The following is a 16525-nucleotide window of genomic DNA, read 5'->3' on the forward strand; positions in this document are numbered from 1 at the left end:
TATCATTTATCAAAACCTGTGCAGGGAGGGAGTTTAGTATATTTATCAAAAATCGACTTTAATGTATTAAATTAAATTTAACTTTTGATTAAAACAAAATTGACCCAACAACATTTTGATTAAAAATCAAAGGTTATTTCCAGGTGAGTAAATGACTTGATCATGAGTCATAATAATTTTTTTTAAAAAAAAAACTAAATTGAACACAAAACAATTGCTTTTCTAGAAAATACACGTGAAGAAAGGAATTGCTCATACAAACAGGAGAACCCAATAAGATTTAGAAGTTACATGGTGACATACTGAATTAGAGACATTTCATCGAGGGTCAAATTAATCCATACATCAATGGAAAGAAACATACCTGCATGGGCCAGTTTCACCCGTTTAGATTGACCAACAAACATCGATAAATAGAACTTTAGGAGAAAGAAAAGAAGAAAAAGGGCCCTCCATTGCACACACCACAGGTCATTTAGCCCTTAGCCCATAGCATACTTCTGGGTCCAGCTTCTTGCAGTCGTCTCATACTTGTTCCTGTCGGTCTTGTACATATGAGCAATCTCGGGCACCAATGGATCGTCGGGGTTAGGGTCCGTCAACAAAGAGCAGATAGAGAGCAATACCTACAAATGGAAACAGAACTTGTTTACTTGATCACCAATGATAACTAGCAATTCAAAAGTCAGCCTGCGCTACGACAGCAAATTAAAAATAGCCCATTTAAAAGGGAGAAAAAAGAGCTGCAGATGGCTGATGAATAAACAATATGTTATCAACTAATAACACAGTTTTAGAGTCCTAAATATCTTTTCTGCAGAAAGGTGAACTCTCAGAAATCAGGGGAAAGAAAAGGAGGGCTGCTGAGATCTAAATTAGCTCTATATGTTGCAATGAACTATTCGGTTCATCAACACATCAAGAATGGTTATAAGAAAATGAACCACTTAGTCCCTTCCCAACACAAAATAGATGCCGGACTATCACAAATCCATTTAAGTAATCAACAGCATTTTTTTCTCAACTCCAAGATAAATGATTTGATGATTATAGAATAAGAACCTTGGATATGGTTAGAGCCGGGCTCCATTGCTCCTTCAAAATGTCCAGGCAAATGCTGCCATTGCTATTTATATTTGGGTGGAATACCTTTGTCCGGAATGCTACCTGCAAGATACATACACAAAATGAAATCACACGCACAAAAAGAGAACTGCTTTTGAGATTGAATTCTTGACCGAATGTGGAGGAGTGCCATAAATAGTACATGATGAGATGCAGAAGCAACACACCAAGAATACAATGAGGCATTCACAAAAAGAAAACAGCTAAAACTACTCGGCAAATACCAATGAATTGAATGTCATAAATTATCGTGGTTAATTCACCAAACAAACAAATTGACTAATAAATTCTTATATTCTGCATGGCAAGAGGGCAAGCAGAGGCGGAACCATTCAATCAGGGCAGTTTATATCTTCAGCCTTTCATGCAATACCATTTATTTCATCTTTAGCTGATTTGAGCTTTAGCAACATACCCTCATTAATGCTATAATTTCTTCTTGTGCAATTAAGATATAAAGCATATTCTTATTCTAAAATCCTTACCAAAAGTTGATGTTTGATACACAAGCCTTAGATGCAAGAGCTGCATCATTTAACATATCTTCACATCTTAGCTCATATTGTATCAGGACCTGGCATAGCATTGAATCCTATCAAACAGCCTCACGCTTATATTGTGAAATCAGGTTTGCATGCTTATACTTTATACTTCATATAGCCCCCTATATTTCTTCCAATTCTGCTGATTTGGAAACAGCATAAGACTAATAAAAGCTCGACCTATTGCACATATTCACAGATGAGATGCCTTCATGTTGAAATAAATCAACTTCTGATGAGAATAAATTCAACATCCATACTAATCTCCCTTCATTCTTGTTGTGAATTGGGCAAGAGGTGAGGGGAAAAAAGAATGGGAGGAAACATGGAGATGCTCCATGACATCATGAAACCTTTTTCTTTGTTACAAAAGAGAGGCTCAAACCTAAGGCCTCTGCCAGAAGGAGGCCTTGGTGACAGTGGAACTACAAGCATGATTCTTTGACAATAAGAATTAAGAAAAGGGTATGAAAAATGCAAGTTTGCAAGCGCCAGTAGTTTCATGTATATTAAATATGCATCCACTTTATTCTGTTGTCAAGTAAAGAACTTATTCCCTCATCAGGGCATATAGATAAAGATTCCTCCTTTAGGTTAACTAGTGTATGTACATACTCTGGGTTAGCAAAAGTCATATGACCTGGGAAAATCTGCAAAATCAGCTTGCAACTCGCAATACTTAAGCAGACAATATAGGTAATGATATACACATACAAAGCATTCAAGAGAAATACATATACATAGAATTTTTTAAAAATCTGTTTGAATCTTCTTACTTCACCCAAACCTGCATATTATTAGCATTCGACAAAACTTTCAAATAATTCAGAACAACAAAAGTTAAGCTTGTATGGAGTTAAAACTTACCTTGGGGGGCTTAAATGGATAATCTGGAGGAAAATGAATAGTAACTAGGAAAACACCGCCAGCATAAGGACTATCCGGAGGACCCATAATTGTTGCTTGCCAATGGAACATGTCTTCAGCAACGGGACCTGCAACATTCCCATAATTAAAGCAAGCACATCAAGTTAACAACATTAAATAAAATAATCATGAAAAAAATAACTTTTAATTCAGCATACATACCCCCTACCATTATTAAGAATAGCCAGGATAACAATAATTGCTTAAAAAAAATACCCTAAAATAATACACCCTGTGATCAGAATATACAAGTTTTTGAACTATAATTTTTAAAAATTAACAAAAAAAATTCAATATTGTTTTACGCTTTCCCTTAAAAATATCGAATTTTAATTTTTACAAAGAAAATTATCGATCAGAGTTAATCATCGCCAGTATTATTCAACTGCATACTTCCTTAGATTATCAACGAAATCATTATCAATTCCAACCAAAAAAACGAAAAAGATAATACCGGCACAGATCAACCGAAACACTAAAAAAACTATTAAGAAATGAAGTCAAACAAATCGGAAAAAAATTAAAAACAAAAAAAAGTCATAATACCGGCACTGCATGAAGTAGGAGGATCCTTCTGTAAATCTTTCAATTCCTTCAAGATCCGTTTCGATGCCATCTTATCTTCTACTTAACCTGCAAAAAAAAAAAAAAAACATCAACATCGACATCGACAACTCTCTCTCTCTCCAGATCAATCGTCTCAAACCAGAACACAATTCGAGAGAGACGTACCGGATCTCTCCTCTCCTTCTGGAAATTAACGGCTTCAATTTTTTACGAGATTTGTTTGATGAGATAGAGGGAGGGGAATGGAGGGTGGGGAGAAGGAAAAGGAGAAAAGAAAGATTGAAATTAGGGAATCTGTAAGGTGAGGACTTTATATTATTATAAATTGGTGGACCGTCTTTTTTAAAAAATTAATTAACAATAAGGTGTCGACATTTGTGATTGGATGGTTCTGTTTCTTTCCATTTTATTTTATTTTTTTGTAAATGGGATGGTGGTGAAAGGCGGTATTAGTTTTTTTAAAAATATATTTTTTATTTAAAAATATATTAAAATAATATTTTTTATTTTTTAATATTATTATTTTAAAATAATTTAAATATATTAAAATAAAAAAATATATATACTTCCCGTTTTTTGTCCTTTAAAACTATAAAACAATAATTTAACTATCTTTTAATTTAAATATATTAAAAGATAGTTTTTAAAATAAATTTAAGTTTGAAAATATATTAAACTAAAAAAAATATTTTTATATATACATTAAAACTATAAAAAATATTAAATTAATATTTTTTAAAATTAAAAATATTTTAAAAAAAACATTCAAAAGAAAAATAGAAGCAAACACTCATTCTATGCTTCGCGTTTTTTGTCCGTTACCTTGCAAGCCTTCTACTTTTAGTATTTTTCGCCGAAAGTAATATATAATATAATCTTTGCTTTTTTCTTCTTTTTTGGATGGTTGGTCTACGTCGGTGCTCTAACTTTTAGGAATGTCTTATATCAGTCATCAAAGAAATGGTTCCTACTAATTAACCCCAATTCACTGGTAATTAGATTGATGATTAGTTTTTAATTACGTTTGGTTCAGAAAACCTTAATTAAAATATTATACTTAAAATATTTAGAAGAATTATGGTAATAAATATGATTATTTGAGAAATTAAACTATAAAATGGTACGAATCTACAGTTTGAGAACTTATTTGAACAATATATGATACTTAAAGGACTCAACTGTAGTTTCCTTTTATTTCAAATATTTGGTGGTGGTGGTCAATGTTATTTGTTACTGTTTGAAAATGCATGGATAGGGGCGAAAAATCAGCGGATAGAAATTCCCTGTCTCCATTACGGCGTCGTTAAGCGTTTTCTCTGGATGAAGTTGAATATTCTTGCCCGTGCCGTGTCGTTAGCTTTGGTCTTTGGCGAGGGCGGCTTCAACGGAGCACACACAAGACGCGTAGCTGGACCAGCTCTTCCGCGGCTGGCTCGACTCAGGTTATCAACTCATCAACTCGTTAATGAGTTGATGACTGGTTGACAGTAATATGACATCATCTGGCATTTATTTCCTTCAAAAACAACGAAGAGTAATGAGTTTGTTATCATTTTATATTTGGAAAGTGCAATTTTTTTTTCCCAAATGAAAATTGAATTACTCAATTTCCTCATGAATAAAAATAAATAGATAGATAGATTTTTAATTAATATGTGAAATAAAGAATTTATCAAACTATAAATTAACTTAAATAAAACCAGTCAAATTTTAAAGGTTATCATCCATGAAATAATGATGATTATTATAAAGTAAATTTCAATTAAATTTCAATTTTTTTTCATTTCAAATTTATTTTTTATATTTTTATACAGTGAATAATTAATTTAAAAAAAAAGTTTAGATAAATGAATCAACTTAAAATCATCAAATTAACATGGGTTATTTGTTTTCATTAAAATAATATTATTAAAAAAAATAGTAATGACCTAATCAAGTTTAGGCTATTAAAAACTTCATTGGATTAATCGGTTTCATTAAGTTAATATTTTATATATTTTAATTGAAAACTTAATTTAAATTATATTTTGGTTTTTAATTTTTCTAAGACAATTTATGAGGGGAAAGAATTTAATAACTATAAATAAAAATGTTATTATTATATATATTTTAAATTTTTATTTTAAACAATGATGTAATATTAAAAATTATTAAGAATTGTTAATGCATTATAATCATAACCATTATTTATATACACTATGAAATCGTTTTTATTGCCGCATCCGCAACTCTAAACTATATCTCCGGGTGCATCTAAATATTTTATTTTTAAAAAATAGTTAAAATGTAAAAGGCCTTTTATTTATTTATTCTCTCTTACTTATTATTATTATTATTATTTTTAAGAAGGCCTAATAAAATACCCAACCCAACCAATAATTGACATTGGCTAGCGTGAAATTAAGGCCAAAGGCACATGCTGCCCACTAATCAACCCGGACCAACTTCGCCACCACCGTCACTCACCATCCCCCAAAACTCACCGATCACAACATGAACCGATACAACCGGCGAGTCCAAGTCCCCGATTTACAGCTCCCCAAATACGACAACGTAGAAGAACGTGTCGATGGAGAAGAAGGAGACGATAGTAACAACAACGGAGTAGCGCGATTAATAACAACAGAGAACAATGTGAGTGACGATCAAGAACCATTCATGGGTGTTAAAGTTCGAAGAAAAGCATCTCGCCATAGAGATATTAAAGGGGATTATCTTGATGTTCCTTCTCATTCTTATTTGATGAAGATTTTGCAGAAGCAAGGTCAATCAGCCTCTTTCAAATTCTCTTAATTTTTCCGGGCATTTTTCTGTTTTTTATTGATAATTGATTTCTGGGTATTGATTATTTTTCGGTACTAGTTTGTTTAAAGTGCTTTTAGAGGTCTTGCTTTGTAAATGGCATGTGGGTTTGTGATTATTTTATGTGTTTTTTGAATTTTATTTTATTTTATTTGCTTTGAATTTGCTTTGGTCTTTCTGTTTTTCTTGCTGATTCTGTATGGTTAGAGAACGCAAAATATGTATAGTTTAGAAATTAACCATGTTGAATATTATTGTTTGGTTTCTATACTAGGAATTGGTGCTTGAGAAATAATTCAATTGAAATTATTGCTGAATTTCTACACCAGGTCGTGGTTTTGCTTTAGATTTAAAAAAAGAAAAGCAAAGAAGAAGCAGGCAAATAGTCTGTAAGTGTCAAAATAGTGACAAATTTTGTTGAAACAGGATTGTCTTGTTAACTTTGAAAGAATGTTTTCCGAATGATGGAAATTCTTAGATTGAAGAACGGTCTTAACTTTTTCATTGTTAAAATTGTTCCCTGCAGCTTATAACGTGAAAACTTGCAAGTTTTGGGGTTTATTGAAATTCTCCTTTTCCAAGAGATTTTTTTATAAACATTTTTTCATGGAAATCTTTATATTTCATTATATATTTTATAATAGAAAAAAATTAGAAAATAGTCGTAAGTGGTGTGCATTTGTGTTTTCCTTAATGTTAGAATATACCATTGGTTAGAGACAGTACCAAATTACAATTCCTATGTTTGAATAGGGTGGGGAGGAATAGGCAGCTAAGGGTGCTGCATCTGATCAGTGCACTGACCTGAAACAGGCATGGTGTTAGCATTTATGATAAACTTAAGTCCTTCAACCCCCTGAAACCAAGACAAAGTAGTACACATTGATTCCGGAATAAAAGAAACATGCTCATGATTTGACATGGAGAAATGTCCTTTAAACAACAATCCCCCCCGCCATCCATGTAGCATCTCCTAGCCCGCTTAGACTAAAATGGGAGAATTCCATTCATGATCTGAGACGCAAATGGTGGTTTATATAGATCGTCTTAGAGTTCAGGGAAGAGTTAGCTTGTTAATTGGATATAAGTTTAAATACTCTTCCTTGCTTAATATATCTTTAAACTTGCTTCTTTTTTATTTTTGCAGGTGACAAGCAGGTCCTCTTTGCCGATAAAGTTTTGAAATTCACAGGTTCAGGGAAGATGAAACGACGCATATTGTTAATAACTGACTTTGCCATTTACATTATTGATCCAGAGATTAATGCTCTTAAACGACGGATAGCTCTGGCAGCTGTAGAAAAGATATGTTTGAGTGAATTGAGTGATAATTTCTTTGCAATTATTATTCCAACAGAGTATGATCTTCTTATGGCCAGTACTCGAAAGACTGAAATAGTTACTGTGTTAGTTGAAGCTACCAGGAGCGCTTCTGACTATGAACTTGAGGTGGCTTTTTCCAATAGGTAAAATGATTGAACTGATATCTTATATCTTTCACTGTTCTTGCATTAGTATTCAATGTTTTTCTTTTCCTTTGCTTTCTTGGATGATCCTAAATAGGTACTTTATTGAAGGATAGTTATTATATGATCCTTTTATCCATGCTACATCCAGATTTTGGTTTGTTGTGATAGATACACTGCACTTTAACATGTAGGAATTTTGGTGTTAGCTTCTATACAATGCATATGCCATTGATTTCTGAAGCAAGGTATCCTGACTTATTTTAGAGGAAGAGAACAACTAATAATGCTGTGGATGATAGTGCTTTGGTCTTATTGTGTACGCAAGTCATAAAATATCTTCAAAGATGATATTGCTTAAAGACCAGTGTTAGGAAGGCTACCAATTAGTTCTTTTCCCCATTCCTTGCAAACTGACACTTTTGAAATTTGTTGACTTTTGCAGCTTTGAGTACAATGCGGATGCTGAATTGGTAAAAGTAATTGAGTTTGAGGAAGTTGAAGGTCCGAGTTTCTATAATCTCAAAACTGTTTGTGATTTTATAAGATGACTGCTCCATCTATTACACCTGCCATACAGTTATACCACTATCACAGTGTAATCTGGTTAAATCAGTTGCCTGTGCTCGTGAAGCCTTCTGTTCACATCTCTTTGTATGCATATTTCAGGTGGTGTAAAAACCAGAATCACAAGGAAGTGAGTAGCAGTCCACGAATGTTCTTATATGTTTATAAACCATGCAGGAGATTCGCACTGTTCATTGTAAAGTGGGAAGGTTACTGGCCCATTGCGTTGAGAGGATCCTCACAGCATCAGGGTTGCTATTTTTTTTTATGTTGATTTTTTCTGTGTAATCTCTATAGTAAATGAACTATAATTTTTTCTTTGTGAAAATGGTTTCATTTGTATGAAATGAGATTATTTTGGATGTTAAAAGGCAATATAATTTGCGATATACATTGGTACTACAAACACTGAATTCTGTTCATCAAGTGTCGGTGTCATATAACATTTAATCCCCGTTCATGTTGTATTATGATTTCCCAATTTTAGAACAGAAGTTTGGGATGTTCTTTTGAACTTGTCAGCTACTTCAATCCCAGTTTCCCTTGAAAAATGAATGCCATCCAGCGGATCTTGGTTGTGCATGGATAGAGTCAGTTCTAACATATCTTCAGAAACGCTTATGTCGAGAAGGCAGGCTGTTGCAGCCGGCCACATTAAGGTGGTGATCGCTCCGCTGAGTGCATGAAAATGCCTTAATAGCCATGTCATTGACTCGATAACTGAATCCCCCTCGAAGGGGTCAATCATCAATAACTAGTTTCTTTAAAGGAAACTTGTCTTGTATTCTTCTTATATTAATCTGCCTAGGACCGAAGATTAAGAGAGTAAATGCAACTGGTCATGATTCTTGAAAGCACCTATAGCTAGGTCCATCCAAATATATTTAAAGGGGCAGTTAATATGGCTCGATGCCAGTGATTAGGTAGGTTTTGGCACATAAGGCACCAATGTTGAGCCACAAGTCATTGATCCTGGACCCATCCATTTCAAAATACAGAGAGAGATCGAGTTACATTATGCTGCAAAAATTGCAGACTCGTAGGCATAACATCGAAGTCCTGACTAAATAATACAACAGAAGAGAACCCAACTTGTCTTCGCCTACAGTTGGAGGCTTGAAGTGGGTAGTTAAACTAACTTCATGACAAAATTTGTCACAGAAATATAAAGATATACAGCAAATAAACTCAATTAACCCAAACCAACTGCCCAATTCAAAAAATTAAAGACAAAAATTGTATTACAACAACTAATAGCAGGAAGAAACAATCTCACTAATGAACAGAAGAGGAAGAACCTACTTCAGCTGCTTGTGGTGATGGGGTTGCAACTGAAATTTCTAGTTTACTGTCAGAGGATGGTGGGTTTTCGGTGCTTACTTGCCGAATTTCCTCCACCATTTTCACCACATCAGGCATTTTGGGTCTCTGCTCTGGCATCCTCACTACACAAGACAGTCCTATCTGTAGCATCTCCACCATTTCCTCCTCGATATTAGGATACCTTAACAGCTCTAAATCAAATACTTCAGCGGTCCACTCTTCTCTCACCACAGAATTCACCCACCTCACCAAGTGAACAACCTCGTCACCACCTGTGGTATGCATGGGGGATTTTCCAGTGAGAAGCTCGAGCAGAAAAACCCCATAACTGTAGACATCAGATGCATGGGTTGCTTTCCTGGTGTCTGTTACTTCTGGGGCACGATAGCCTGCAGCCCTCATTATTGGTGGGGGCATTGGGCTCATCAATGATGCCAAACCGATATCTGATACACAGCCATATCCTTGGGAATTGAGGAAAATGTTTGAGGATTTTATGTTTCCATGGACAAGTTTGCCACCATTCTGTGTGTGGATATGAGCAATGCCCCTTGCTGCACCAATTGCAATTTTCAGCCTTGTTTCCCAGTCCATAGGAGTATGGCCCTCCCCTCTCTTAACTGCAAAGTATAAGATTCATTTTCTATGGTCAGCAACATCCCTGAAAGCTGCATAACAGAATGTATCACTGAAAAGGTTTTTGACATACCATGTAGCATTGCAGACACACTGCCCTCTTCATAGAAATCATAGACCATTAGTCTCTCATCCTTGGAATAGTAATACGCCCTTAATGGAGACACATTCACATGCCTAATACTCCCAACGGCAATCATTTGCTGCTCAAACTCCTTTTTTGGCACAGCCACTTCCTTCAACCTCTTCACCACCACTGTGGTTGCCTCCTCGAGTGCGGCCTTATAAGCTATCCCAAACGTTCCCTTACCAAGAACCTCTGCAGATGCTCTCAACAAGTCCTCCAAGTCAAATGCAAGACTACAATGCTCGAAAAAGAATAGCCTGTTGTTCTGCTCTTGGCTCTTTGAAGCTGTTTTCTTCAAAGACACCTCTTTGTTCTTTGTTGCTAACCCAACTTCCCTTTGTTTCTTAGAGTGGCAAACAACAATCATAAAAGCAAGAACCACAAATCCCAGTACACAGCCACCAATAGCAATCGCCAATATTGCAGGTTCACTTAATTTTGAGGATTTTTTTGATGGTTGGGAACTTGGTGGATGAATTGGAAGAGCAGGAGGAAGGGCATTTTCTGATGAAAGATTATTACCAGAAAATGCAGAACTTGGAAATCTTTGAAGAGACTTAGGCAAACTTCCTGTAAAATTATTGTTGGTTAAATCTAGATGTTGTAAACTAGGAACATTTATATCAGGAATATTGCCTGAAAGGGAGTTGTTAGCAAGGCTCAAAGCTGTGAGGTGAGTCAAATTTGATATTGAAGGTGGAATTCTCCCATTGAAGCCATTATTGGAAAGATTAAGAATAGTGAGATAATTCCAAATTGAGAAATCTGAAGGCAATGGGCCAGAGAAGTTGTTGGATTGAAGAAAAAGGATAGTTAAGTTTCTGAGCTTGGAGAATTCATCATAAGGGAAAGAACCTGATATACCATTAGATCTGAGGCTTAGGATCTGAATTGCTGACAAACGACTAAGAGTGTTGGGTGGAATTGGGCCACGAAAACCGACTCCAGGCAACCTGAGGGCTGTAACTCTAGAGTTATCATTGCTACAGGACACACCTGTCCAGCTATTGCACACAGAAGTATTCTCATGCCAATTGACAGGGTGAGAGTGATGAATATTGTGAAGGAAATCCAATAAAGCTTGTTTATCATCAACTGGGTCAGCAGTGATTGACAAGAGAACTTCTCCAAAGAAGAGGAATGATTGGAAAATGAACAGCAGACCTCTTTTCATGTTCATTTTCTCTCAGTAACAAACAGTTGAACAAATCTGCAGACGAACAGCAAAGTTTCTTCACAAACCTTGGAACATCTGCATGAATGTAGTTAAAGATGGATCAGAATTAGAAACAGGAACAGATATGCTTGTTTTCATTATGAAGTGGATGAATTTCTTACAAGTTATCTAGAGAAAGGATGACTAACAACTCTGACTTTAACTATTAGGACACATTTAGTCAAATTAGTTGCTAGAGCATGATTAGGAAACCTACCAGATACTGTGTTGGTTCTTTATTGACTTTTGCAGCTCTCTTTTACCGAACATCTTTGGTTACTGAGAAAGTGTGAGTACATAGAACAGGATTTCAAAATTCTGAATCCTATACTTGAGCAATATTACATTTTGAGCCTAGCACAACTTTCCTTGTCATTTTCTTTTGTTTTCCTTCATTTTCTTTTTCTCATAAACCAAGCAGGCAGCAGCAAAGAGCGAAGAACAGAAAGAAAGCAAGATATACAAAAGGGTTCAATTCTAAAGAAATAAAACTTACTGATTGGATGAAGAACACTTCAAAACTTAGCTACCACATCCGCAAGCAACAGCTTAGCTACTAGTCCCTCTATCTTTCCCGTGAAACAGTCTTAACAATCCCCATGAACATTCAATGTTAAGAAGCAGAAGAAGAAGAAGACACAGAACCAGGTACGTACATTCTCGAGAAATCAGACAAAGGGAAGGAAAGAAAAGGTTGGAAAAGTACTAGACGACAATGATAAATGATGATGATTATTAATGATGGAGAAGATTGATGAATATGAGCTGTTTTTGCTTGAGATAGCAGCATCACATGCAAGAAACTAATTAGATAATCATGGAGAAAGCAAAGTCCATGCGCACGAACAGGAGGGTGCATGTGGAGACAAAGAGAGACAACGTATTAGAAAGATGCATTATATGCTAATAATAACTCATAACCCTAACCTAACCGTACCCAACCACTACCATTACTATACTGTTACTCTCTCTCCCTCCCTCCCTCCCTTTCATGTTGTGGTATTCTAGCTTAGCTTTTGGTTGATAGAGTTTTTTTAATGTGTGTGATAGATCCATGTGGATATATAGAATGTGAACTATTTTTGTATATATCTATCTATCAATATAATAAAATCTTACTAAAAACATATATATATATATATATATATATATATATATATAAATCCCAAAAATAAAGAAATAATTAATTGTAAAAAAAATATTTTAAAAATACAAACCATCAACCTAAATAATTATATGTAAAGTAAATCTACATATCAATTGTAAAACAGCTCGGGGACTACTTGCTATGGTATTAATCTAATTATATAGTTGTGTATTATATATTTGTAGATTAAATATTATATACCTAACTTGTGGGCCAAAGGATACATCACCTCTCCTGCATACTCGCCATTGATGCTTCTTTCTATAAGAAATAAATTGCTGACCATGGAAAATGTATAAACAAAGCTGTAACAATTAAATGGGCGGTGAGAGGTGCGTCACATTTAAGGACTTTTACTATATGCTTTTTTTTTAATAAATAAATGAGGGTCCAGGGCAGCATTTCTTGCCATGAGAGAAGATCACCCGTGAGTCTAAAATTATTACCGCTCAACCTTTGATTTTTTATGGCTTTTAGTATAAAACATGGGTTTTATTATTTGAAAGTGTGATTGCGGGTTTTTTTTAAAGTATTAAAATAATTATTTTTTTATTTTTTAAAAATTATTTTTTAATATCAGCACATCAAAATAATTTAAAAATATCAAAAAACTATTAATTTAAAATAAAAATAAATAAATTTTTTCAAAAATATTTTTAAACACAAAAATAAATAGGTAATTTCAGAGCTACCTATCAATAATCCCATCGACTGGTTTGGTTGGATGATAGAATATGAACAATAAATCACATCTATCAGCCTGTTTTTATTTCTTTGTTTCGGTTCTTTACATGGTAAAAACAAGACTTCGAATTAAATTAACTCTTTTATCCCAGTTAATATATATATATATATATATATATATATATATATATATATATATATATATTACGAAAGCTCTTTACAAGTTACAACTTATTCATTGGATCAAGTGTGATTCCCACTTGCTCCAACCTTAATTAGCTTTGTTCTTGCAGTGGCAAAATCCGACAAAGTTGTCACTGCCGAGAGAAAATCGCAGTTCATGCACACAGCCTATTGTCTGCCCACAGCATCTAATCAAGGCACTCGTAGGATTAGTATTTCTTTGCTATAAACTAATGTCTTCCCAAGGCATCAGCAAATCAAGGCACCCTTAGAATTGCTAAAGTCACAGGAAGGTATTTATTAATTTTAGCATCAACCATCCATAAATGTCATAACTCCATGAGATTTCATTTGGATGATAATGGGAATTGTTACAGATTGTTTTTAACCATTCAGTCCATAAGTTTTTATATAATTAACGAAAATGCAAATGAAAGTACAGAAATTTTGATAACACATTCAACATAAGAAAAAAAACTAATGATAAGAATCCAACCTAAGGTTTTTAAATTAAATGAGCAATCCAACCTTGTAAATTTTCTTAATTTACAAGGTTTTTATCATAAAACTAGTAAATTTAAACTTTTACCCCCCCCCCCTTTTTAATTTGATAAACAAACTTGACTCCTCTCCTGAGTATTCTTGCTATCAATTGAACCAGTCTTTTGAAAAGATAATTAATGCATTTTTGGTGGGTGTAAGTTAATTTGAGTTGCCTTATAGATTATAACACAAAAACCAAAATAATATTTCATGTGTTAAGGTGATGGATCAACATACTTTATTTCTTTATAAAAAATCATGACCAAGGGACTAAGACAAGAGAAGTTCAACATAGGACTCAAAATAAAAAGGTTAGACAAATATATCGCTCTTTTTTTTTTGGTCTACGTGCTAGGCCCAAGCATATGTGGGTTTGACACCTTGACAGGCTCAATTCCCTTAAACTCAGTTACGTGTCAGGCTCAAGCGCTTATGGAGTTGGTACCTTGCTAGACCTGACCCTCTTGAGTTTATCTGCGCACTAGACTCAAGCATCTGAGGTCTAGCACTTTGTTAAACCTAATTTTTTTGGATTCAGCTACATACTAGGCTTAAACGCTTGTGGATCTGGTGCCTTGTCAAATCTAATCCCCTTGGGTTCATATATGCGTTAGGCCCAGGCGTCTATAGATTTGACATCTTGCCAGACTCAACATTCTCTGATCCAGGTTTTTTTTCATGAACAAGTGTTTGAAATGAAAATTTATAGTCATCATCCTCATACTCCTTAGGTCAAAAAGTTCTCTAAGAGCCATCACACAGATTATAAGGGATGATCTCATCAATATTAATATTGTGTACAGACTGACATATGATTATCTTCCATAAAGCACGTGATATGCTTAATATTAAATGTCATGTAAAGAGACAGTAACCATCAATATTAATGTTGATTGTAAGGATACTCCTCTCAGTTAAATGAAGAAGAAAAGATTGAGAACTCCTCGAAAAGGAAAGAAAAAAAAGTTATAAATACATTCTAAAATCTGAACAACTCAAAAAGAGGATTCAATTTCAGAATCTTCACTTTCTTACAATTTATTCTCGGCATTCATCAAGAGTATGTATTTTTATTTTTAGAATTTAATATTCGTTTACTACATATCTCCATAATAAACTCATTGGCTTAATTATTATAGGATCCCTAAAATCTTCAAAAAAAAAATGTTTTTGCAGAAAATCCAATTTTTGTCATCAACCTCTAAAACTCCCAGCTATGAAAACTAAAGGTTTGACATGAAACTGTCTATAATACAAACATTGTGGAAAATAATTTCCTTGTTTATTTTTAGGGCATCTATCACATGGGATTAAAAATAATGTATGCTGCGGGCGTGGAGTCGTAAAAACTGAACGTTGATTTTTTGGAAGTCGTTGTCTTGACGTTGATCAATGAAGGAGAAGAAGCACCAATCAATGGTGGCGGTTGGATCGAGACATGACAGTATTCAACATAATGACTCCCACTTGCAATTTATTTCTCTACCACCAAACCACGCCTTGCTGTCTTGGCTTTCCAGACCTTACTGTAGAGATCCCATGTGGGCAGGCACCGAGACCCACGTCAGAGCTGCTCTTCTCTATTCTTCTCCGATAAAACTTTGTTATATATATATATATATATATAATGGTGTAGAGTATTTTTTTTTAATATTAGTATATTAAAATTATCTAAAAAATTAATTTTATATTATTTCAAGTAAAAACAATTTAAAAAGCAAGTTACAATAAATAAATAAAAACATTCACTTCTTACCCAAATTTCATCGTTGTTACTCCATATAAGAAAATATACCAAAAAAAGCTGAAAACTAAAAAAAATAAACTTGTGGAAAGAATGATGATAATTCAAGTTGGAATTCTATCTTAAATACAAAATTAATTTTAAAAATAAAGGGAAAACAAAATATACTAAATAGCCATTGATAATATGTGTGACGTGCTTTGGAAAAAAATATTACTATTTTATGGTTCTTTGTCTTTATAAACTTATTATTCACGTACTAAAACTGAGTTTAATTATTTCAATAATTTGATAAAAGAAACTAATTAATAATTCAAGTTGCAAATAAAAGATTTATGAATATTTGACTTTCTGTAATTTGATGTTTGTTGATGAGAGGTAGGGTTAATTATTTTTTGTTCGGTTAGGTTTTTATTAAAAAAAAATAACCAAACTGAATTTTTTTTAAAAAAACCGAAACCAGTTCAAACTGACCAGTTTTGATTCGGTTCAATTTTTTTGAATAAAAACCGGTTCAACTGGTTTGACTTGGTTTTTTTGGTTTGGTTTTATTTTAGCTCGGTTTTTCTTGATTTTTTTTTTTGGATTCAATTCGGTTCAGTTTTTTTGATTTCAGACTTATAAAACTGAAACTGAACTGATCAGTTTTGTTACGGTTCAGTTTTTTTAATTATTTTTTTAATTTTCTTGGTTTAATTGATTTTTTAGTTTTTTTACTATATTAGAGGACACATTGCTGGTATCGCTTGTTCGAATTTCAATAATCTGAAAATTGATACATAAAATCCTCTTTTTGCAGGATAAGAATAAGAAAAAGAAGAAGAAGACCACTTAGAATATTCAATAAATAAGAATTGAATTTTTCGAGACGTAAATTGTTGACATGATGAGAAAATTATATTTTCTAATGAGATAGGTGCTCTAAG

At 33.6% G+C, this 16525-nt stretch overlaps 3 protein-coding genes across 4 annotated transcripts; 1 reads left to right on the top strand and 2 right to left on the bottom strand.

The window, feature by feature from the left end:
- Positions 1-230: 230 nt before the first annotated feature.
- On the bottom strand, positions 231-3483 carry LOC133678708 (ubiquitin-conjugating enzyme E2 10). The gene is made up of 5 exons (XM_062101161.1): positions 3327-3483; positions 3141-3227; positions 2535-2662; positions 1063-1167; positions 231-626 (listed from the first exon to the last, which is right to left on the bottom strand). Exons 2-5 carry the CDS (start codon positions 3208-3210, stop codon positions 483-485), a joined length of 447 nt encoding a protein of 148 aa, XP_061957145.1. The 5' UTR covers positions 3211-3227; positions 3327-3483; the 3' UTR covers positions 231-482.
- A 2044-nt stretch (positions 3484-5527) lies between these two features.
- On the top strand, positions 5528-8402 carry LOC133677965 (uncharacterized). The gene is made up of 4 exons (XM_062100109.1): positions 5528-5925; positions 7111-7429; positions 7875-7933; positions 8099-8402. Exons 1-4 carry the CDS (start codon positions 5655-5657, stop codon positions 8128-8130), a joined length of 681 nt encoding a protein of 226 aa, XP_061956093.1. The 5' UTR covers positions 5528-5654; the 3' UTR covers positions 8131-8402.
- A 579-nt stretch (positions 8403-8981) lies between these two features.
- LOC133678789 (probable inactive receptor kinase At4g23740) lies at positions 8982-12188 on the bottom strand. 2 transcript variants are annotated; one of them, XM_062101288.1, is made up of 4 exons: positions 11795-12188; positions 11516-11577; positions 10029-11334; positions 8982-9939 (listed from the first exon to the last, which is right to left on the bottom strand). In XM_062101288.1, the coding sequence occupies exons 3-4, from the start codon at positions 11260-11262 to the stop codon at positions 9272-9274; spliced, it is 1902 nt and encodes a 633-aa protein (XP_061957272.1). In that variant the 5' UTR covers positions 11263-11334; positions 11516-11577; positions 11795-12188; the 3' UTR covers positions 8982-9271. The 2 variants fall into 2 exon arrangements, with proteins under 2 accessions (XP_061957272.1, XP_061957271.1); XM_062101287.1 differs by lacking the exon at positions 11516-11577 and having other exon boundaries at positions 11795-12187.
- Positions 12189-16525: the final 4337 nt, after the last annotated feature.

Source organism: Populus nigra, chromosome 18 (genome assembly GCF_951802175.1).
Source record: "Populus nigra chromosome 18, ddPopNigr1.1, whole genome shotgun sequence".
Lineage (NCBI taxonomy): Eukaryota > Viridiplantae > Streptophyta > Magnoliopsida > Malpighiales > Salicaceae > Populus > Populus nigra.